The sequence below is a fragment of the Semicossyphus pulcher genome, unplaced genomic scaffold, assembly GCF_022749685.1.
Source record: "Semicossyphus pulcher isolate SPU_LCO1_2020_fin unplaced genomic scaffold, fSemPul1.0.p SCAF_11, whole genome shotgun sequence".
Taxonomy (NCBI): Eukaryota; Metazoa; Chordata; class Actinopteri; order Labriformes; family Labridae; genus Semicossyphus; species Semicossyphus pulcher.
This window is the reverse complement of record NW_027211615.1, coordinates 26,533,370-26,553,174: the sequence shown is the minus strand read 5'-3', so window position 1 is coordinate 26,553,174 and position 19,805 is coordinate 26,533,370. Positions and strand designations below refer to the sequence as shown.

Here is a 19,805-nt window from a genome sequence, read left to right as displayed (position 1 = left end):
GGTCTGAGACCGTATTGAGTAGTAACGAGTTCGACTGATGAGGCTTCTATTTGGGGGCTTTGATGTTGCGTGTTGCCATAGCGAGGAGTTTGACTGACAGCCAGTCATGACAATCACATACCGGGGAGCTTTTTGAGTCGTCCAATCATGACTCCCAGTTTGCGCTGCGTACTTGATAGTATGACAGAAAGTTGACAACATTGAATTTGATCATTTTATATTTAACAGCTAAAAAAAGATGTCTCAAGTCGTTAACTTGCAAGTCCAAGTTGAGTCTCAAGTCATACTGAGTGCTTCAATTTATAGTAATGCTTCTATTATAAGATTTAATACATGTTATTCTATAAGATCATCATTTATTTGTAGTGTTGCTGTCATGTGAGATCCACTCGTCTATTACTGGTAAAATATTCATGTGATCGAGAGATAAATCTTGTGTTCAGCTCTGTGGTAATCTATTTTTAAGCTCAGGGTGACATCAGCTGTGTATATAAGAAAAACAAATGGATTCATCAATAACCAAGTGTGTCAACAACAGGGCGGAGAAGTAATAATTATCTGATAAACCCACGGCCTGACACTGCTAACACAGTCAGGGTTCTGTATAGGTGTAAACGCATTTCAGGCGTGTTTGGTGGATAGAAGGGAGTCAAACACTTATATTTTGTTTAGGGTTTATCTAATCTATATTAAACACTATTATAATTTACAATGAAAACAGTTCCACAGTCAAGATAAAAAAATCATTGTCATAGCTACTATCAGTTTATGATGATTGCAGGTTATGACTCTCAGTGACAGCCACGCAGTCAGAGTTCCCTCACGATTATTGTTCTCCTATCTCGGATAACTCACCTCGAAACTGCTGTTAGGGTTGCTCTAAAACAACATCACCCGTCACACTCGGAGCTCCAACATAACTTAAACTGGTCTGAATGTCTCCATGTTGACATGATCCAAAACCATTGTCATTGTCTCTTCTATGATTGATGATAATGGTTCTGAATTTGTAACCAACGTACAGGTGACACTGTTACTGGTCAGGCCAAGCTTGAAATGAATCTGGTTAATTATAAAATGAATAAACACGTGCGTAGATTTTACTTTACTGCATGACTCAGCCAATGCACGTTGTCCTTGACTGTAAATAACAGCAGGAGGTAAAAGGAGAATCATATTCACAGTCCAATGTCCATCTTTAACTAGTCTGACAAGACACCAACACAGCTCTCAGTATCAGGAAAACTAAAATACCGATTGAACTCTTCCTGATCTCTTCAGACTTTGGAAATAATGGAATCGTTTTAGACACCATTTAACAAAAACACACTTAAAGCATATTAATTCTCCTATCCTTATTGCTTCTTAACTAATTAAAGGGCAGCTTTGATTGCAACAATAACATAAAGTCTTCTTCTGTTCTCGTCTTTTGTGGAGTACCCCAAGGTTCCCCTCTAGGTCCATTTGTATTTTCACTATTTATGCTCCAATTCGGCACAATTTCCTAAAATGTTGGTGCAACACACGCTCTTCTGTCTTCTTTATTATCTTTAGAATGTAAAATGTTGGTTGCCTTAAAGCTTTTCTAGCGATAACAGTAAGATAACAGACTTCCAGCTCTCAAACGCCTCCAAAAATGCAAGAAATTTGTGCTCTTTTGCAATTTTTACTGATACGTTACTTGTGTTTGGGATATTTGGGAAACATTTTTTACTCTTCTTGGAATCTTGAGACATTTTTACATACTTTCACTTTTCTATTCGGAAATTATGACTCAGGATGAATGGGGAAAATGAAAAATGAACATGTTTGAGTCAAGTTATAAACTACCAACATCAGCCCTACTTATACGACAAATACTAATAAATTAATAACTAAAAAACAAACAATACATAGTCCAACATTACAGATGAAACCTGCACACCACTATCCTTAAACACATGAAATATGTTGAATATGTCGCCCAATCAATGATTAATCTTGAACTGTCTGGCTTCTCTCTGCTGTCATGGACAGTTTCACGTACGTGTGTCATGTTATTGGTCTTGTAGCCTATTTCCTAATCTATGACTCAGACTAATTAACTTTAATAAAATGTCTGATAAGAAAGCGGAAACTGACATCTTTCAGGTCGACTTGTATTAAACTCAATAACGTGTTCTTATTGACTTTATAAACATAACTGTAATTGCTGGTGGCGCCCCGTGTTGATTCTTTTGTCGACTGAAACGTTGGTACCACAGATGAGGCGCACACACACACTTGTCCTTCACATCTGTGAGTAAAAACTCCCCGAGGAGAAAGTATGTTCTCTGCTTTTTCTTTCTTCATCGTCCATCATAAATCAGGTTGGCTAATAGCGCTGAACTTTAACTCAACTAGCGCACAGCATTTCTGACCCGACCCGTCGATGGAGGTTGCTGCAACATTGCTGTGATTGGTTCCTATCCTATTATTTTGTATCGGAGGGGGTGGGGCATCTGTGTGTTTGATTGAACTGAAGTGGGAAGAGGCTTTCAAGGTGCGTTTATTGTCATCAGTGAGCTCCTAAAATCCAGGCTGCGAGCTACCTGTTGGAGTCCTCTGCTCTAAAGCAACATAAAAACCACGTCTGGACACAAAAACATTTTACTAAGAGCTGGTCAGGAGGAATTATCTTACATTTTTACCTACAAATATCACAATCAGAAGATTTAGCTTGACTGGCCAAGCATGCGATCACATACAAGGGACTAAATGATATATATATATATTAAAACACTCTTATATATCTCCAAAAGTAAACACAACCATCTTCTCTACATGACTGTTATATTGGCCTGGTTTGAATGAGGAATATAACAGGCCTGAAACTTCACTGTGAAGCTATTTTGTTTCCTCTTAAGTACAGCTGAGACAACAGAGAGAGGACTGCAGTGTCCCCGTCTAATTTTTTAAATAACAAGCTATCATGCTGTAAAAAAAAGATGCGCTGGCACCACCATAAAAGGAAAGTCAATCACATGCAGTAAACCTTTGCTCTGTGCGTCTGCTCCTGCACGTATTACAGTACATTTAATGTACAGAACAACTGAACACTACTTCTGAGAGGGAAACATGAGACGATAAATCAGAGGATAAAACAATGTACGAACACTAATTAGCAAACACGTGCACTGAGATTTATATGGTCCAATCATAAGGAAGTTGTACAACCTGATAAGTTCAGACAAAATTTGACCGATGGGCGGTTGTCCAGAGGCCCGATGATAAGAGATCCTCTGAGTAACACTCTGCAAAACCCATGTGTGTGCTTCAGGGCTGGACTTTGTTCTCAGCAGTCAGTTTATCACAGACACATTTACCTTACAGCTGACTTTCCTGCAGAGCTGTGCAGCTGATGTATGAAGACATTAAGGCTGAAATAAGTCACAGTTAAGTTTTTTATTTCTTAGTTTTTTAAACATTTTCTTTGGAGGATTCTTTAAGACGCAGCCATGATCAGCCGTAACTTCAAGAACGTGCTGGTGGTCTCCGCCGGGTTTCTGTCTCTGTTCACGGCGTATGGAGGCCTGCAGAGTTTACAGGTATGTGCAGGAGTCACATGTGTTACAAGACTTTTAATGTATAGTCCTCCAGAAATACTAAAAAGGAGGCATCATGGGGGTTTAAGGGATTTATTCAGGGGTAAATTCAAGGATATGCAACAAATTGAGGGACCTTTTTAAAGCCCAGCGTGGATTACATGACTTATATTTTGCTTTTGTTAAGTGTTTTTCTTTTTTTACATGTAAGGAGCTTTTAATAGAGCCTTTTTAAGGTTTTAGAAACACTTGATTTTGTTTAATAGAGAGAAAATTAGTTAAGGGACACATTAAAATGTCATTTTTCCTCTGTGTTACTGACTGTGTGTAGACTCAAACTCAAGAGATTTACCTTTGAATTACATTATGTGACATTTAGCTGCATCTTTAATTTTTAATAACAAAGAGTTTCTACCCTAACAATGAGACATGATAGACTTTGCTATGGTTTTAATGTTAGCTTCCTGTCTGGTTTCTCTTAAATGTTACAGTTTCATTTCACGGTCGCTTCTGTCCAAAGCAACGTACATCTGAGAGTTAATGATCATACCCGATGGCTATGGGGTCGTCCAAGGACACCTCAACATGTGACTGTAGCAGTCAGGGATCAAACCCCCAACCTCCCGATCGAGAGACGCCAACTCTCCCACTGAGCCACAGCCACCCCAGTGTCATTAACCATGAATTAAATTCTTCATTTAAAATGCCATATATCTTTATGTGTAACTCAGGAAGACACCCATGGGGCACAAATGTGCAGGTTTTATTTTCAGCAGTTATAATCACAACAGCACGGTACTGTCAGAAGGTATTTAATGTACACCTGCAATCCTTACCAAAACAGAATAAACAGTTGGTCATAAAAAAGGCCAAATATCATGGAAGTTATAGTTTGATGTAGTTGTTAACTTATGGTGTAATATCATGGGTTGGTGTTTACAGACTGGTAATTTAAAAAGTCCTAATGAAAGAAGAACTTGTATCAAGACCTCAGTACAAGAACTTTGGTCAGATCTCTCTGAAAACAAAACATCTTTTCTTAAAAAACAGCATTTACTTTGAAAGTTTTTATTCTGTGACTTTAAAGCACTGCTCATTTTAATATAATGTATGTTTATATATGTTATAAGTTGATTAAAAAATCCTGAATCTGCATAGGCCCCGCCCACTATGCACATTTCCAACCGCCCCCTCTGTCATGAAAACAAAACACGTCTCTGCCATCGTTTAGCGGCAGCATGTTGAAACTGAAAATGTAGTAATGTAACGTCAGTAGTCAGTAGTGAGTTTGCAAAAGTTACGATGGCGGTTACAGCTGGCTCGTGCATCGCCGAAGGGGTTGCCATAGGTAACACATAATGATATACATAGCATCACCTCCTTAGGTTTGTGACCTCTGAGGGCGGGTTCACACCAGCCTTGTTTAGTCCAATTGAACCGAACCCTGGAGCGTTTGTCCAGGGTTCGCTGGAATAAAACTCTGGTGCGGAACAAACAACCGGACCGTGTTCCGCTAGAAAAGACGGCACTCGGCCCGTTTCCAAACAAACCAAGCTCCGGTTTGATTCTGGTGCAAACGTAAACAGACTTAAAGTAGGACCAAATACAGGAAACAAACCATAAAACTGTGCATTGTAGTTTAAGGGTGCTGACATTTGCAGAGACACGCAGCGAGATGAGTAGAGGACAGACGTGGGGGAGCAATGAAGGAAATAGAAATATGGGCGACCAAACAATTTCACAAATGCTTGTGGAAACGCACGAGAACACGGAGGTGTTCAAACTGTTCAGTGAGAAACTGAGGGAGAGAGGAACTGATCGACCTGTGGAGCAGTGTCGGTTAAAAGTTTAAAAAACTCTGACAACAAAACATTAAAGTCTGCGATCATGCTGAGTGTGATTGATCAGTGTGCTCTCTCGCTTTGTGTTTTCCCCCGTGTAAATTCTGACCAATCAGAGAGCGGTTTCCTCGCGGGTCAAAACTTTTGGTCGGCTGGTAAAAGCTGCCGTGTGAACACAAACCAAACTCAAGGCAAAATGCAACTCTGGAACAATTTAGGTGTGAATGCGCCCTGAAACCTGCCGATCAGAAAACGTGTTGTTCAGCCTGTCCTTGGTACACTGCAGTTTAAAAGCAGACAGGCCCAGCCATGGAGATGACTGCTGATGTTGTCCCTGATGTGTCTTGTAGCACATGAAGAACACCACATGGAGATGTTTGCAAGGTTAAACACTGGGTTTTCACTGGAGGGTGTCTTTAAAACTTAAACTGTAAAACTTATACCAACTCAGAAAAAAATGTAAATCTGTTGAGGATGAAATAAGAAGATGTCTCTCTCTCTTTGTGTGTGTGTGTGTGTGTGTGTGTGCAGAGCAGCCTGAACGCAGAGCAGGGGATGGGCGTGGCCTCCCTGAGCGTCATCTACGCCTCCATCATCATCTCCTCCATGTTCCTGCCCCCCATCATGATCAAAAACCTGGGCTGTAAATGGACCATTGTGGTCGGCATGGCCTGCTACGTCTCCTACTCCTTCGGGAACCTCTACCCTGGATGGTAATCAATCAGTCAATTTGGTTCCTGTTTGGGGTCAGTAGACTGTATTTGATAACAAACTGAACCTTCAGCCTCCTGTTATAGAATCCTTTTTTGGGTCATTTGTGTTTATTTATTGATTTTCTCCTGCAGCATATTGCTCTTTGTATCTGTGTGTAGAGGTAGAAATAAAGCACTTAATTCCCTGATTTAAATATTTGCTGTATAAGTTAAACTAAACTCTCTCGTGCAGGTACACCCTGATTCCCACCTCGGTGATCCTGGGTCTGGGCGGCTCTCCTCTCTGGTCGGCTAAGTGCACCTACCTGACCATCTCCGGAAACATTCAGGCTGCTAAGGATGGCAAGAAGGGCTCTGACGTCATCAACCAATACTTTGGCATCTTCTTCTTCATCTTCCAGTCGTCGGCGGTGTGGGGCAACCTCATGTCGTCGCTCATCTTCGGACAGGACACCAGCATAGGTAGGAGGACGGCTGGAACTGAAACGTATAAAGGGCATGTTGAGTTATCTGAACCCTGTGTCGCTGGTTTACTACAATTTTAACACACTTGTATTTCACTTAAGTACTTTTATTTCATTTATACTTTGACGCTGATTTATTTCAGAGGGATTACTTCTTTCTTCCCTGAACTAAACTGTTTCATCCAAGTTGCACAGAGAACTTTTAACTGCCAGCCCAAGCTGGAGGTTTCACAGAAACAGGAAGTGCAATGCTTTAAGTGAAGGGCGATAAAAAGCGACTATCTTGAGGAATGAAATGTAACAAACTGCACCTTGATCCTCTGATGTGGGAATTTTTACACTTCCTGGAGAAGTTCCTCTTCCTGGAAAGCCCTGCGTCTTCAATGGTGCTCTGCCGCACTAGTTGGAGCAGCACCAATCAAGTGACACATTTGACAACTTTGTCCCGCCCCTTTTGTCCAATCAAACTGAGATCTGCTCCAAACTAAGAACCGATTGGTTTACAGCTGTTTCACAAAGAGTCCCTCACAGACCTTTTGAAGAGGACATGATCGTTCCTTTAAACGTCACAGCTCTGAGTACTGTAGGGATTTCTCCTTTCAGTCAGCAGAGTTATAGACTTTGTTTGGATGCTACTTTAGTCTTAAAGCTTTCCGCCGACCGAACGCCTCAGTGATCCTGCTGCACAAACCATCAGTGGGCGAGGTCTGACTGATGACTTACTGCCTGTTTTATGAGAGGAGAATAAGAAAGGGTGTGTGTGAGGAGGGGATGAAGTTTACAGTTAAGCACTTTATGGGTGTTGATGCTCTCCAGCTTATCAGTTTAAACGATGACGGGAGCTTGTAAAGGTGCATTCCTCTGAGGAAGAACATGACTCAGCTTTTTATTCCTGTACTGATTTATGTCGCTCTGTTTTTATGGCACTGTTTGTTTGTTTGTTTAGTAAAACAAACAAACAGTATTCATAAAAGTAAGAAAAGAACAGGCTTTTAAAGGGGGCATATCTTTGAAATGGATATTCTCATATTTTCATGGGTTTCACATTTTTGGGTGTTTATTGTTCACAGTGAAAAAGTGAAACGTCACTTCTGAAATCGGCCGTTCAGGACAGCTGCAGGTTTCTACGTAGAACCTTCCTCTTGCTGAAATCGACCAATCGTGATTCACCTCAGGCTGCCTTCTTGCACGAGCTTGTAGTCGCGTCGTCGCCAAGATTTCAGCGTACCATTCTGCTACCTCCTGGCGATTCTGGCTCGTACATATAAGGCCGAATAACCGAACTAGAGCAGCTGTGTTTTCTACAACTTTGGAGTGACAGTGCAGTGCGACCGCTCCCCCACGTGGGGGAGGGGCTACGCGGTCACTCCAAATACCGTCACCCAATTGTGGCTCAGGTGTAACCTTTGAATGGCACAACAGCTTGTTCGTTTCAGGAGGAAGGAGAGGATCCGACAACGAAAAAAACTTTACCAACGCGACTCAAAAACACATTAGAATAATAGAAAATCGATTGCAGAGCTAAAACATGTCCCCTTTAAGAAACAGAAATGCACAGACAGACTTTTAAATCCCTGGATAGGTGTCGCTGGGTTCATTGGTGACTCTTAGATTTCCTGTTAGTGTGAACGTGAGTGTAAAAGGGTGTCTGTGTGTCAGCCCTGTCATTGATTGGTGATAAGTCCAGGGTGTAACCCGGCCTCCCGCCCAATGACAGCTGGGATAGGCTCCAGCACCCCTGCGACCCTGAACAGGATAAGCGGTAGAGATAAGGGATGGATGGATGAATGTTCACAGTAATATCTCTGCTTACCAACTTATTATATCTGCATCATTTTGTTGGAAAACTATTCTCCTCAACGGCCATTAAATCCATGCTTTTTTTATATTTTCCTGTTGCATTCTTGTCCATCTAACTTTAACGTACTGTTTTCCTGACAGTGGACATCCCGGAGGAGCAGCTGCTGGCCTGTGGAGCCGGAGACTGCGGCCTCAACATCAGCAGCAACAGCACGAGCACCAAACCTGCACAGAAGCTGGTGTGGACCCTCGTCGGGTGCTACATCGGTAACAACATCTTTTACTTTTGCGTCATTACTAAGTCTGAAAGATTGTTTTGGCATGTTCTCCCATAACAGTAATTTCCTCTATGGTGCTTAAACACGAAGGCTGATTGGAAATGAACTGACCGGCATATTTAGATAAACTAGTCCCCAAAACGGAGAGCATCACCAGCGAAGATATACGTGTTCAGAGGTTCGATTAAGCTCTTAAATATGGTGACTTACATAAAGTTATTATTATTCCTCAGAGGTTTTGGTCCATAGTGATGTGATAGCATCGCGCAGTTGCTGCAGATTTGTCGGCTGCACATCCATGATCCCGTGAATCTCTGTGGCGTTTAAACGATGCCCAAAGTGTGCCAAGAAAACATCCCCCACACCGTTAGCAGCAGCCTGAACCGTTGATACAAGGCAGCATGGATCCATGCTTTCATGCTGACACATTCTGACCCTACCAACCGAATGTCGCAGCAGAAATCGAGACTCACCAGGCGACGTTTTTCCATTTTCTATTGTCCAGTTTTGGTGAGGCCGTGTGAATTGTAGCCTCAGTTTCCTGTTCTTACCTGACAGGAGAGGCGCCCGGTGTGGTCTTCTGCTGCTGTACCCCGTCTGCTTCAAGGCTCAATGAGTGGTTACTTGAGTTACCATTGCCTTTCTAGCATCTCCAACCAGTCTGGCCATTCTCCTCTGACCTCTGCCATCAACAAGGCATTTTTGAGAGAACTGCCGCTCACTGGATATTTTCTATTTTTCAGACCTTTCTCTGTAAACCCTCTTGATGGTTGTGAGTACAGCAGAATACTCCCAGCCCGTCTGGCACCAACAACCATGCCACGTTCAAAGTCACTTAAATCACCTTTCTTCCCCATTCTTATGCTCGGTTTGAACTTCAGCAGATCGTCCTGACCATGTCTACATACCTAAATGCATTGAGTCGCTGCCATGTGATTGGCTGATTAGATATTTGCTTTAAAGAGCAGTTACACAGGTGTACCTAAAAGTGGCCGGTGAGTGTATATATTCTTCTCTAAGCTTTTAGAGATAACAAAACCGGAAATGATTATAGTCTCAGATGTTGGTATCACCAGTATACTATCCTTTAATTGTTATACTTAACAGTGTGTGTTGTGTGGCAGGCGTCGGTTTGCTGGCCATCCTCATCATTGCCATATTTCTGGACAACATCGACCAAGAGCAGGCCAGCGAGTTTCGGGGGAACCGGGAGCCGTTCTGCCAAACGTTCCTGGCCACGTTCAGACTGCTGAAGGACTGGAGGCTGCTGACCCTCATCCCCCTCACCATGTACAGCGGCTTCGAGCAGAGCTTCCTCTCCGGGGAGTACACCAAGGTCAGCATATCCACAAACAGGAAGCAATGCGGTCGTGATCTGTTAAAAATGTAATGATGAATGAATAAAATCCATGCTGTGTCTCTGTGCAGAACTACGTGACGTGTGCTTTGGGGATCCATTACGTCGGCTTTGTGATGATGTGTTTCGGAGCCTCTAATTCTATTTTCTCCTTCCTGTTTGGGAGACTCGCTCGCTACACCGGGAGAGCCGCACTCTTCTTCCTGGGTACAAATCTCTCTTATAGTTACACAGATACAGATTCATGTATGAGTGGTTACTTTCTAATAAACTGAATTAGTTGTTAACTTCCTGGAGACCAAATGCACAACGAGTCCGATCTAAACAAACTGCTGACATTTGATTTGCCTGTTTGTCCATCTTCAGCTGCGATGTCCAACTTTGGCTGCATCATTGGTCTCTTATACTGGAAGCCTAATCCCGACCAGCTTCCTATCTTCTTTGTATTTCCTGCTCTGTGGGGGATGTCGGACGCCATCTGGCAAACTCAGACCAATGGTAAGAAACGCCAATGGCTCTAAAGTCAAACTAACTTGTCTTAAATTTACTGGGGACATTCTTTCTCTCCACAAGATGAACCCTTTTCACTTGGTGTAGCGAAAGCCTATCAACATCGAGATTCTCCTGACGCCGTTGGTAACCATGGAGATAAGCCCCGCTTCCTCTCCTCCATTTCGGAAGCGAAGGGCGAACATTCGGCTGTTATTTAAACACCAATATTGATGCGGCGGTCAAACACGCCCGAGGAACGTGAGGCAAATATTCGCTTTGCGTTCGATGTGATGCACGGTAATGCTACTGTTTATTTTTTGACGCGCTATTAACGCATGCACGTTCTATCATTATGACCCTCCAGCCGCCCTGTAGTTTGTGAAATCAGGAAGCGATGCAGCGGTATATAGCAAGCAGAAACAAACCTCTGTGAGCAGAAATGGATAAAGAAAAAGTTCAGCCTCAAAGCCCTGCTAGAAGGTTCTATGGACAAGACAAAAGGTATTTGTATTGTCGATGTGAACGGAGTTACCACCGAAGTACGTCGAGTCTTATATCCCACTTGTTGGCCGAGCACTCAGCTGATGCAGAGAGCCCCAGGTTGTAAAAAATGTCTTTAAGTGATTAAACTTTGACTAACATGATGTTACTTTTATCTCCTGCTGCAGACTCAGTGACTTGTTACTTAGGAATGTTACATTCAGGTCAATGTCCGTCTGTTGTTGCTTCATTTTGCCATGTTATGCTTTCAGCATGTTTTTTGAGCGTGCAGAACCTTTGAGGTTATCCTGTAGAATATTCTGGACAGTTTTTGTCTTTGTTTTGGAACGTTGCAACAATAATAAACAAACATTTGCATAAAGGAAGCATATTCGTCCATTCCCATGTTGATAAGTTGATATCTCTTTAAGGTACATTTACAACAGGTAAAAAATGTGTGATTAATCGTGAGTTAACTATGGAAAACCATGCGATTAATTAAATATTTTAATCGATTGACAGCCCTAATAAAAACGTATAAATTGAAGGCGTGAGTATGAATTTTAGAAAGTGTTTTTTTATCTCAAGTTGAATTTTAGAACGAGAACAGATTGTTAGCTGTTAGCATGCAGATGTCTGTTTATAGAGATTAATAAGAAGCTAAATAGAGATTAGCGGACGTCTGACGACGATTTAGCTTCTTATTTATCTCTATAAACACACATCTGCAAAAAGTTCAGCTAAAATCTCGGCTTCATACCGCTGAAGGAAGCCAGAGTGCAGCCGGGCGCTCCCCCGGTGGATGTAATGAACCAACAAATGACGCTGTTTATTTTGCTGACATATTTGGGGAGGGGGGAATTTCGCTTCACTTTTGATCCAGACACACTTTCGCTTCTCAAGTTGCTAACTGGACTGAAAACAATGCAGCACACGGAAGAGGAAGTCTAACTTGTGTTGTCCTTGCTCTGCTCTTTGTCCTCAGCTCTTTACGGCGTCCTCTTCCCTCGGGCAAAAGAGGCAGCGTTTGCTAACTACAGAATGTGGGAGTCGCTTGGTTTCGTCATCGCCTTCGCCTACAGCACCTTCTTGTGCCTGGAGTATAAACTGTACATCCTGCTGGCTGTTCTGGTGGTCACCCTCATCACTTACCCCATAGTGGAGTACCACGAACACAAGAACCCCACGCCTCCTATTGAGAAGGGGACCTACACAAGTCACAAAGACACCCTTGCAATAAACGAAAGCAAGATCATCTGCCAGACACAAATGTAGAGACGGAAGTTTACGTGAATCAAAAAATCTGTCCGCATGTTTTTCCTTACTGGTAACCAGTAAAAACTGTACACTGATTTCACTAGTTCGGCCTCTCTTGGTTCAATACTGAAAATAATAATGTCACGATTGAAAAGTCAGCGAGTTTAAACTAAAAAAGTGACATGAAAAATGTCACTACACACAGTAATACTGGCTTGATGGCCGACATGACAGCTCCCTTAAAGTGAAGCCAAACCCTCTCTGTCGCCCCCTGCTGACTGGCTGCAGTATAGGTCATAAAGCCCGCCTCCTCCATGTTAACAGATGGGACATGAGTCAAAATATAAAATCAAAACACGTCAAATACATTTTTCTCAGACATGGTTTCTGTCATTATAGTTAGTTCTTATCATGCTGATTTACATCCAAGTGTTCATTGTTCTGATAAGTTCATTTGATGCTAAAAAAAGGGGGTGTGGCCTCATGATTGACAGCTCTGTTGACAAATCAGGCTCCTGCATCCGATCTATTCCTGGCTTCATTTCTGTACGAGAGGAGGTTTGAGACGCGTCATCCATCTTTATATATATATAGACCAACAATCTTAGGTTCTTTAATGTATTGTTTCCTTTACAGTGTTTCTGGACTCTTGTGTCTGAATGTGTCCAATTATCTCACCAACAGATTTTCTAATGCAACAAAGCAATACTGTATATTTTTATTAATGTTTGTTTTCTGTAACTAAAATGATAACTGTAAAAAAGTCTGTGTGTTGAATAAAATGTATTAATATTTCTTAAGTGTTGTGTCAATATACTATTAACATGTTTGCTTAAAGCTGTAGTAGGTAACATTATTAAAACTAACTTTTTGTCATATTTGTTCAAACTGTCACTTTAAACATGCAGCAGTACATGAGAGAGATAGTCTGTTCCTCTGGCTCCTCCTCCTGCTTCTAAAAAAAATCCGACGCCCTCGAAACACAACAACCAATCAGAGCCGAGCAGTCTCTCAGGCTGCTGTCAATCACACGCTGCGCAGCACCACTCCTCCGCGCATGCTCACACGGTCAAGCTCAATTTCTTCAGTGTGCGCAGCGTTAGCCGGTTTGTGTCCACAAAGGCTTTAAAACAACCACCGGGAATGAACAAACTGCCCATCCCTCCACTGCTGACTAGGTTTATACTACAAAGACCGTTAAACAGAAGAAGAGAAATGAGGAAAAGCAAGCTAAAAAGAAAGAGTTGGATCGAGACAGAAACGAAACGAGAGTAAACACTGGAGCAGCATTTCTGAGGTGGAGAGAGCTACAGGACCTGAAAGGGTTAAAAAGCGATGCTGAGTTAGACAGTTCTGCTCGACAGGTAATTTCCCCAGCTTCATTTCTGCTGTAATTGTTTTAAAAAACGATGTCTGCGGTTACTGTGACGCTGTGTTGCGTTGGTGTTGCAGTCAGGCTAACGTTAGCTTGTTCTCAATGCGGCTGCTGTTTAGCGTTGTTTCATGGCGGAGTCCACTCTCTTCTCCATCTTACCTACTGCAGCTTCAAGTGTCCTACAATGCTGTGGACAACATGAAAGGCCGTGGTAAACTCAAACAGGAATCTTTTTGACAGCTTCTGAAGCAAGTAAGTTTTCTTATTTTATAAAAAGGTATTAATGATAGCTACTTAAAGAGTAACTGCACACTTTTTTTTGAGCTGTAATCTAAATTAGAATCTAAATCCACGCTCTCCATTTTTCTCTGGCCAGGGGAGGGGACGTCACTGAGCTGCCGGAAACACCCACCTGTTCAGACCTGTGGGTGCAGTTACACTTTAATTGTATTCTCTCACGTGGTTCTAGTTTTAAATAAGGTGTAAAAAGTTTAGTAAGTGAAAAAAAAGAAAATATTTATTGTTGCAATTCTCATTTTGGCCACAAGAGGCTGAAGTGCATCACTGCCCGAACACTCAGCCTCACCTTACAGAACTTACAGTACTCTGTAACTAACATTTTTGTGACAGTTACTCCTCTAAAAATGAGTCACTTCTTTTAATAGACTTGTGTTAGCCGACTATATTTTTTATCAAACTGTATTTTCAACTATATTGTAATATTAATCTGTAATACTTCAGGTAAGGATCTGACTAAAATGTAATGTTTCCCCTCTCTTACCTACGGAAGCCCTAAGCGGACATGCGTCCATACATTTTGTTTACATTATTTCCCCGCGATAACGAGTCATTTCTTGAGATCTTGACTTATTATTCTCGTTATCTCATGAAAACAAAGCTGGTTTTCTCGTGATAACGGGATAATTTTCTGCGATCTAGAAAACAAAACAACAGGATGCTCACTGTGATATCACAGAGCGGGACATGCCATGCTGCCATCGCCCACACTAATGAGGTAAGTTAAGCCTGCTTCTATGTCTGTTTTATACTTTTGCAATTGTGGGGATACAAGTTATGATCATCTGATGTTGGTGCAGCATTATCTCGAGATAAAGAGATAAATAAGATCTCAAGAAAACAAACGTAAATTAAAGCCGCAAGCGGCGATGAACGGGCCCTCGCACCCGTGGCCACGTTGGGGCGTGTCGCGGTCACGGGGTACGAGCCAGCCTTGGGGCGTGCTGCAGCAGCAGAGTGTGAATGAGCCACAGCATGTGCTGCAGCCAGGGGCTGTGCACCAGTAGGTGGTGCTATCAGCATCACCCAAAATCCTATGGAGATCTGTTCAGGGCAGTACCCTCATGACACCTGTGAAATTTGGAGGAGATTGGACAATGTATATGAGAGTTGATACAGGCTCTGCCCAGTAGGTGGCGCAATGACTATGAGTGAAAAATGTATATATAAATCTGTCCAGGCCGGGACTATAATCATGCATGTGAAATTAGGAGCTGATCGGACAATCTATTTGAGAGTTAGTACTGGCTCTGCCCAGTAGGTGGCGCTAAGAGTATGAGCGAAAAAGTAATATGCCTATGTGTTCAGGGCAGTACGCTCATGAAACCTGTGAAATTTGGAGGAGATTGGACAATGTATATGACAGTTTATACAGGCTCTGCCCAGTAGGTGGCGCTATGACTATGAGTGAGAAATGTATATGTAGATGTGTTCAGGGCAGTACCCTCATGAAACCTGTGAAATTTGGATGAGATTGGACAATGTATATGAGAGTTTATTCAGGCTCTGCCCAGTAGGTGGCGCTATGACTATGAGCGAAAGATTAATATGTAGACCTGTTCAGGCCGAGACTATAATCATGCATGTAAATTTTGAAGCTGATATAACATTGTATGTGAGAGGTAGTACTGGCTCTGCCCAGTAGGTGGCGCTATGACTTTGAGTGAAAAATGTATCTGTAGATGTGTTCAGGGCAGTACCCTCATCAAACCTGTGAAATTTGGTGGAGATTGGACAATGTATATGAGAGTTGATACAGGCTGTCACCAGTGGGTGGCGCTATAGGATTGGTAAGGAAAGGAGTGTGTAGATCTGTTCAGGGCGGGACTCTGATCAAGCATGTGAAATTTGGTGCAGACACGATGAAGTTCAGGCGAGTTATCGCAGCCTAAATGTCATGGCGAGGCATCATGGCGAAGGTTATATTCGTGGCGCCGCCAGGGTCACGCCCTCTGTTGTAACCTCACCAAGTTTTGTCACAGACCTTAATCAAGATCTTAAGAGTTTCCTGACATGAATTTGAGGTTAATATGTTTTACCATCTTGGAGGAGGGGCTTGTAGAGTAAAACATGTCACTTCCTGTTTCCAGTAGTGGGCGCTAGGCCTGATGGGAAATATTTTCATGTAATTGTGTTGGGGCTGGGATTCTTGTCTGACATGTGAAATATGAAGAGGATAGAAGACTGTATGTGAGAGTAACAGTGATTTTCATTTTTTGGCATTTTGCCCAAAAAACATCAGACTTTGACCCCCAGCCAAGGCCACGCCCATTCTCAAAAACTCAAGCTTTTGATAACTTTTAATCTTCAATGTGTTTTCAATAAACTGAGCGACTTTGAAAAGTCTGGGAGGAAGTCCCTAGGAGGAGTTCGTTAAAGTATGACCCCTGGAAATCGCCAAAAACACGTCTTATTTTGAAATTCAAAGCAACATGGCTGACTTCCTGTTGGGTTTGAGGTATGGGTGCAAGAGGCTTTTTAGTGCATCTTGGGCTGTTCAATATGCTTACCAAATTTCATACACCTAGGTGAAAGTAACCTCTATGGGGAGGCGTTTTTGAAAATTTCTAGGGGGCGCTATGGAGCCATTTTGCAACAGTCATCTGCGAAACCCACAAAATATCAAATTTTTCACCAGACCTGATGCACAGTCCAAATTTGATGAGTTTTGGGGCATGTTAAAGCCGCCAAATATGCGATTCATTTGGCACCAGAAACAAACAAACAAACAAACAAACAAACAAACAAACAAAGAAAGAAAGAATAATAATTCCTTCAATTTCAAGAGGTCCTCGCACCGCCTTCGGTGCTCGGGCCCTAATTACTCGTAATCACTGGAAAACAGAGTAAATAAAATGTATGGATGGAAGATCCAGCACTCTTATCTGTAGTATCTGTCTTTATAAAGAAAAAAGACAAGGTGTTAGCAGCCCGTCTAATAATGATGCTAAAGTCAAGTCAAGTCTCAAGTCATTTACTTTTCAAAACAGTGACTTCGAGTCACGAGTACAAGTCTCAAGTCCACATCTCTGCGATATATGACCTTAACTTCCCTGATTTTAATTTAAAGTCGAGCTGAAACGGCATTTCGAGAGTATCTTCCTTCCATCCATATCGTGACGTATTTCCGAGTGAAACAGGACGTGCAGGCGGGACATATCATTAGAGGGATTTGATTTGATCGTTGAGAAGTGGGCGTAGACAGACGTTCTCCACAGCGCAGTAGCTAGCTAACTGACTGAGCGTTCTTGGTGCTCTGCGGCTAAATGTTGCAGATTGATTGGTTGAAATTGTCTGGTGCTAACTTACGTAAGCACCCGTTAAATTAAGTTTTACCGGAAGAAAAAATGATCGGATTTTGATATAAGAATACGAAGAAATGGATGTTCTGTATTTTTTTTGGCCTATATTGTCAAATAGACGCACAATATTACCGGGGATGTGATCTAAAAGGATTAAAATTACATTTTTCCTTTCACCTCGACTTTAAGACTTTTTAAGGAGCTGCGGAAACCCGGTCTTGGACGGGATTGGACGCTGACTCCAACATAAACAACAGCATCATCTGCAAACCTGCAGACGTCAACAGAACCTCCTTTTAAAAGACAACTTCAGGGTATCAAAGAGCAAACAGGGACGACATTTTGCATTTCAAATGGTGCTTTTATTGCAATGTGTTGCATTCCCACATTCATAGATGTTATAGATTTGTTAGTCAAAGCATCATTTCCTCAAGGTTGGCATCCTCACCTTGGAAAAAACAAAAGCAGAGGGATCAAATGCACGAGGTGTTTGTGTTTTGAGTGTAGTAGAGAAGTGTGTGTGTAAACTTGAGCAGCCACGAACATATGAATGAACAAAACCTCCAAATTTAGACTTCCAGTAGATGCAAATAAAGAGTTTGTATTTTTATAAATCGTCAAAGAAAAAAAAGTAAGAGTTTTGTTTGTCTATCAGCCTGCAGGGCTCTCACTCCCTGCAGGGACTGGACCCGGCCTGAGACTGATTGTCTACAACATTCCAAAGAAAAGGTAGATTTCTTTATATTCACGTTACACACCTGAACAGGGGGGATGGGGGGTCTTAAAAGAGACAGAGAGAGAGAGAAAAAGAGAAAATATAACATGCATAAAATTCTCCCAGATGAACAATGTCACTCATATTGTCTTGTAATAGCTGCTCCGATGCCTCTTTAAAAACAAACTTTACATGAGTGTAATATACAAAACTGGACAAAAATGAGTAAAATGTATAATATATATTTATATATATTTATTTATATTAATTTGTACAAGGGAGAAAGTGGAACCTTGGTCACTTTTTTTTTTTTTTAACTCAAATTCTCCAGAGAAAGCATTACCGCCCCCAAAAACAACAGAGTGGTGAGTTCATATCAATAATAAGCCTTCTTCTTTTAAAGTCTCTGAACCATATCCAACCTCAGTCCCAACACGACAGCACTTACAACACGTGACAACTGATGCTGTGGCAACTTTCACAGAGAGGAGAGATTAGTTTTGAACACCTGCAGCAGGAATGAGTGGGAGTTAAAGGACAGTGGAGAGTCTTGGTGGTGCACGGATACCAGTTTGGACCAATGACGGGCGGGAGTATCGGAATTATTTGACTATTTTAGAGGAAAAAAGTCAAAATTAAAACTGCATCATCTTTTCAATTAAGTGTTTCATTTGTTATGAATTTCCCTGATGCCCAAATAATCATACCAACATCAGATATGAGCCCAATCCTGCACCAGACTTTAGCCTGATGCTGCACCAGGCATTAGCACGATGCTGCACCAGGCGTTCGCCCGACGCTGCACCAGGCGTTCGCCCGACGCTGCACCAGGCGTTCGCCCGAAGCTGCACCAGGCAATGCTGCACCAGGCATTAGCCCAGTACAAATTTCCCTGATGCCCAAACAATCATTCAAACATCAGATATTAGCCCAATCTGGCACCAGGCATTAGCCCAATCGTGGTAGGTGTTTTCTTTTGTTACAAATTTCCCTGATGCCCAAATAATCACACACCAACATCAGATATTAGCCCGATCCTACACCAAGTATTAGCCCAATCCTGGTACGCGCACACCACAAGATCTTCTACATCAGGCAGCACAAACGTGTGACAAGACAAGCAAAAACCAGAGAGGACGAGCAACACAGTGAGCGTGCTGTCGTTCATGTCAGTGCACAATTGTTGCTAGATAGCAGAGGTTAAGTCTCACACAAACCAGACTTTTGCTAACAATAACAAGCGAGTGTCCACCTTGGTTTAAGGAAAAACACGAGGAGATTGACTGCGGCGATTGGCGGCGGCTACGGAGCGAAGCGTCGTGAGCAGGAATGTTCTGAGAGGAGGTTTTTAACAGTTCGCAGAGGGGAAGGGGAAGAGCGGGGGTGTCACCTGAAGAAGATTGGCATAGTATTTGTACTGAGGATCGGTTGGTGTAGAGAGGAAAGACAGAACGAGACAGAGAGAGAACTACTTTACAATGAAGGTACAATTTGTCGTCGTCAAGTTCTTCATAAAGAACCTGAGCTATACTCAAATTAACATTTTCTTGGTACATTCAGGGGGCTTTTACCTATCTCCGAATCTGATTGAGACAGTTTCTGATGGCCTTTTCACTCCAAGTAAATCCGATATAAAGTGCAAAATTAGATTGTATTTGCAAATTCCTGGAACAATTTGATTAATCTTCTATGCGTGTAAAAAAGTCATTTAAAATACAGTAAACTTTATTTTTTTATAAAGGTGAAAAAAGGTTTAAAAAAACCCTGGTTAACAAGGTTACTATTGTTAAACAGCAAAGGAGCAATCTTTACTGCGGAAAGTATATACACGAGGCACCTCAAGTTTGGTATAAAGTTAAAGAATGAAGATT

The 19,805-nt window shown here is 42.0% G+C and overlaps 1 protein-coding gene across 1 annotated transcript; it reads left to right on the top strand.

Moving 5' to 3' along the window:
- The first annotated feature begins 3,476 nt into the window (after positions 1–3,476).
- unc93a (unc-93 homolog A) lies at positions 3,477–12,903 on the top strand. Its single transcript, XM_069657616.1, has 8 exons — positions 3,477–3,566; positions 5,936–6,117; positions 6,350–6,579; positions 8,523–8,648; positions 9,784–9,995; positions 10,088–10,223; positions 10,383–10,514; positions 11,974–12,903. Exons 1-8 carry the CDS (start codon positions 3,477–3,479, stop codon positions 12,261–12,263), a joined length of 1,398 nt encoding a protein of 465 aa, XP_069513717.1. The 3' UTR covers positions 12,264–12,903.
- The last annotated feature ends 6,902 nt before the right edge of the window (positions 12,904–19,805 follow it).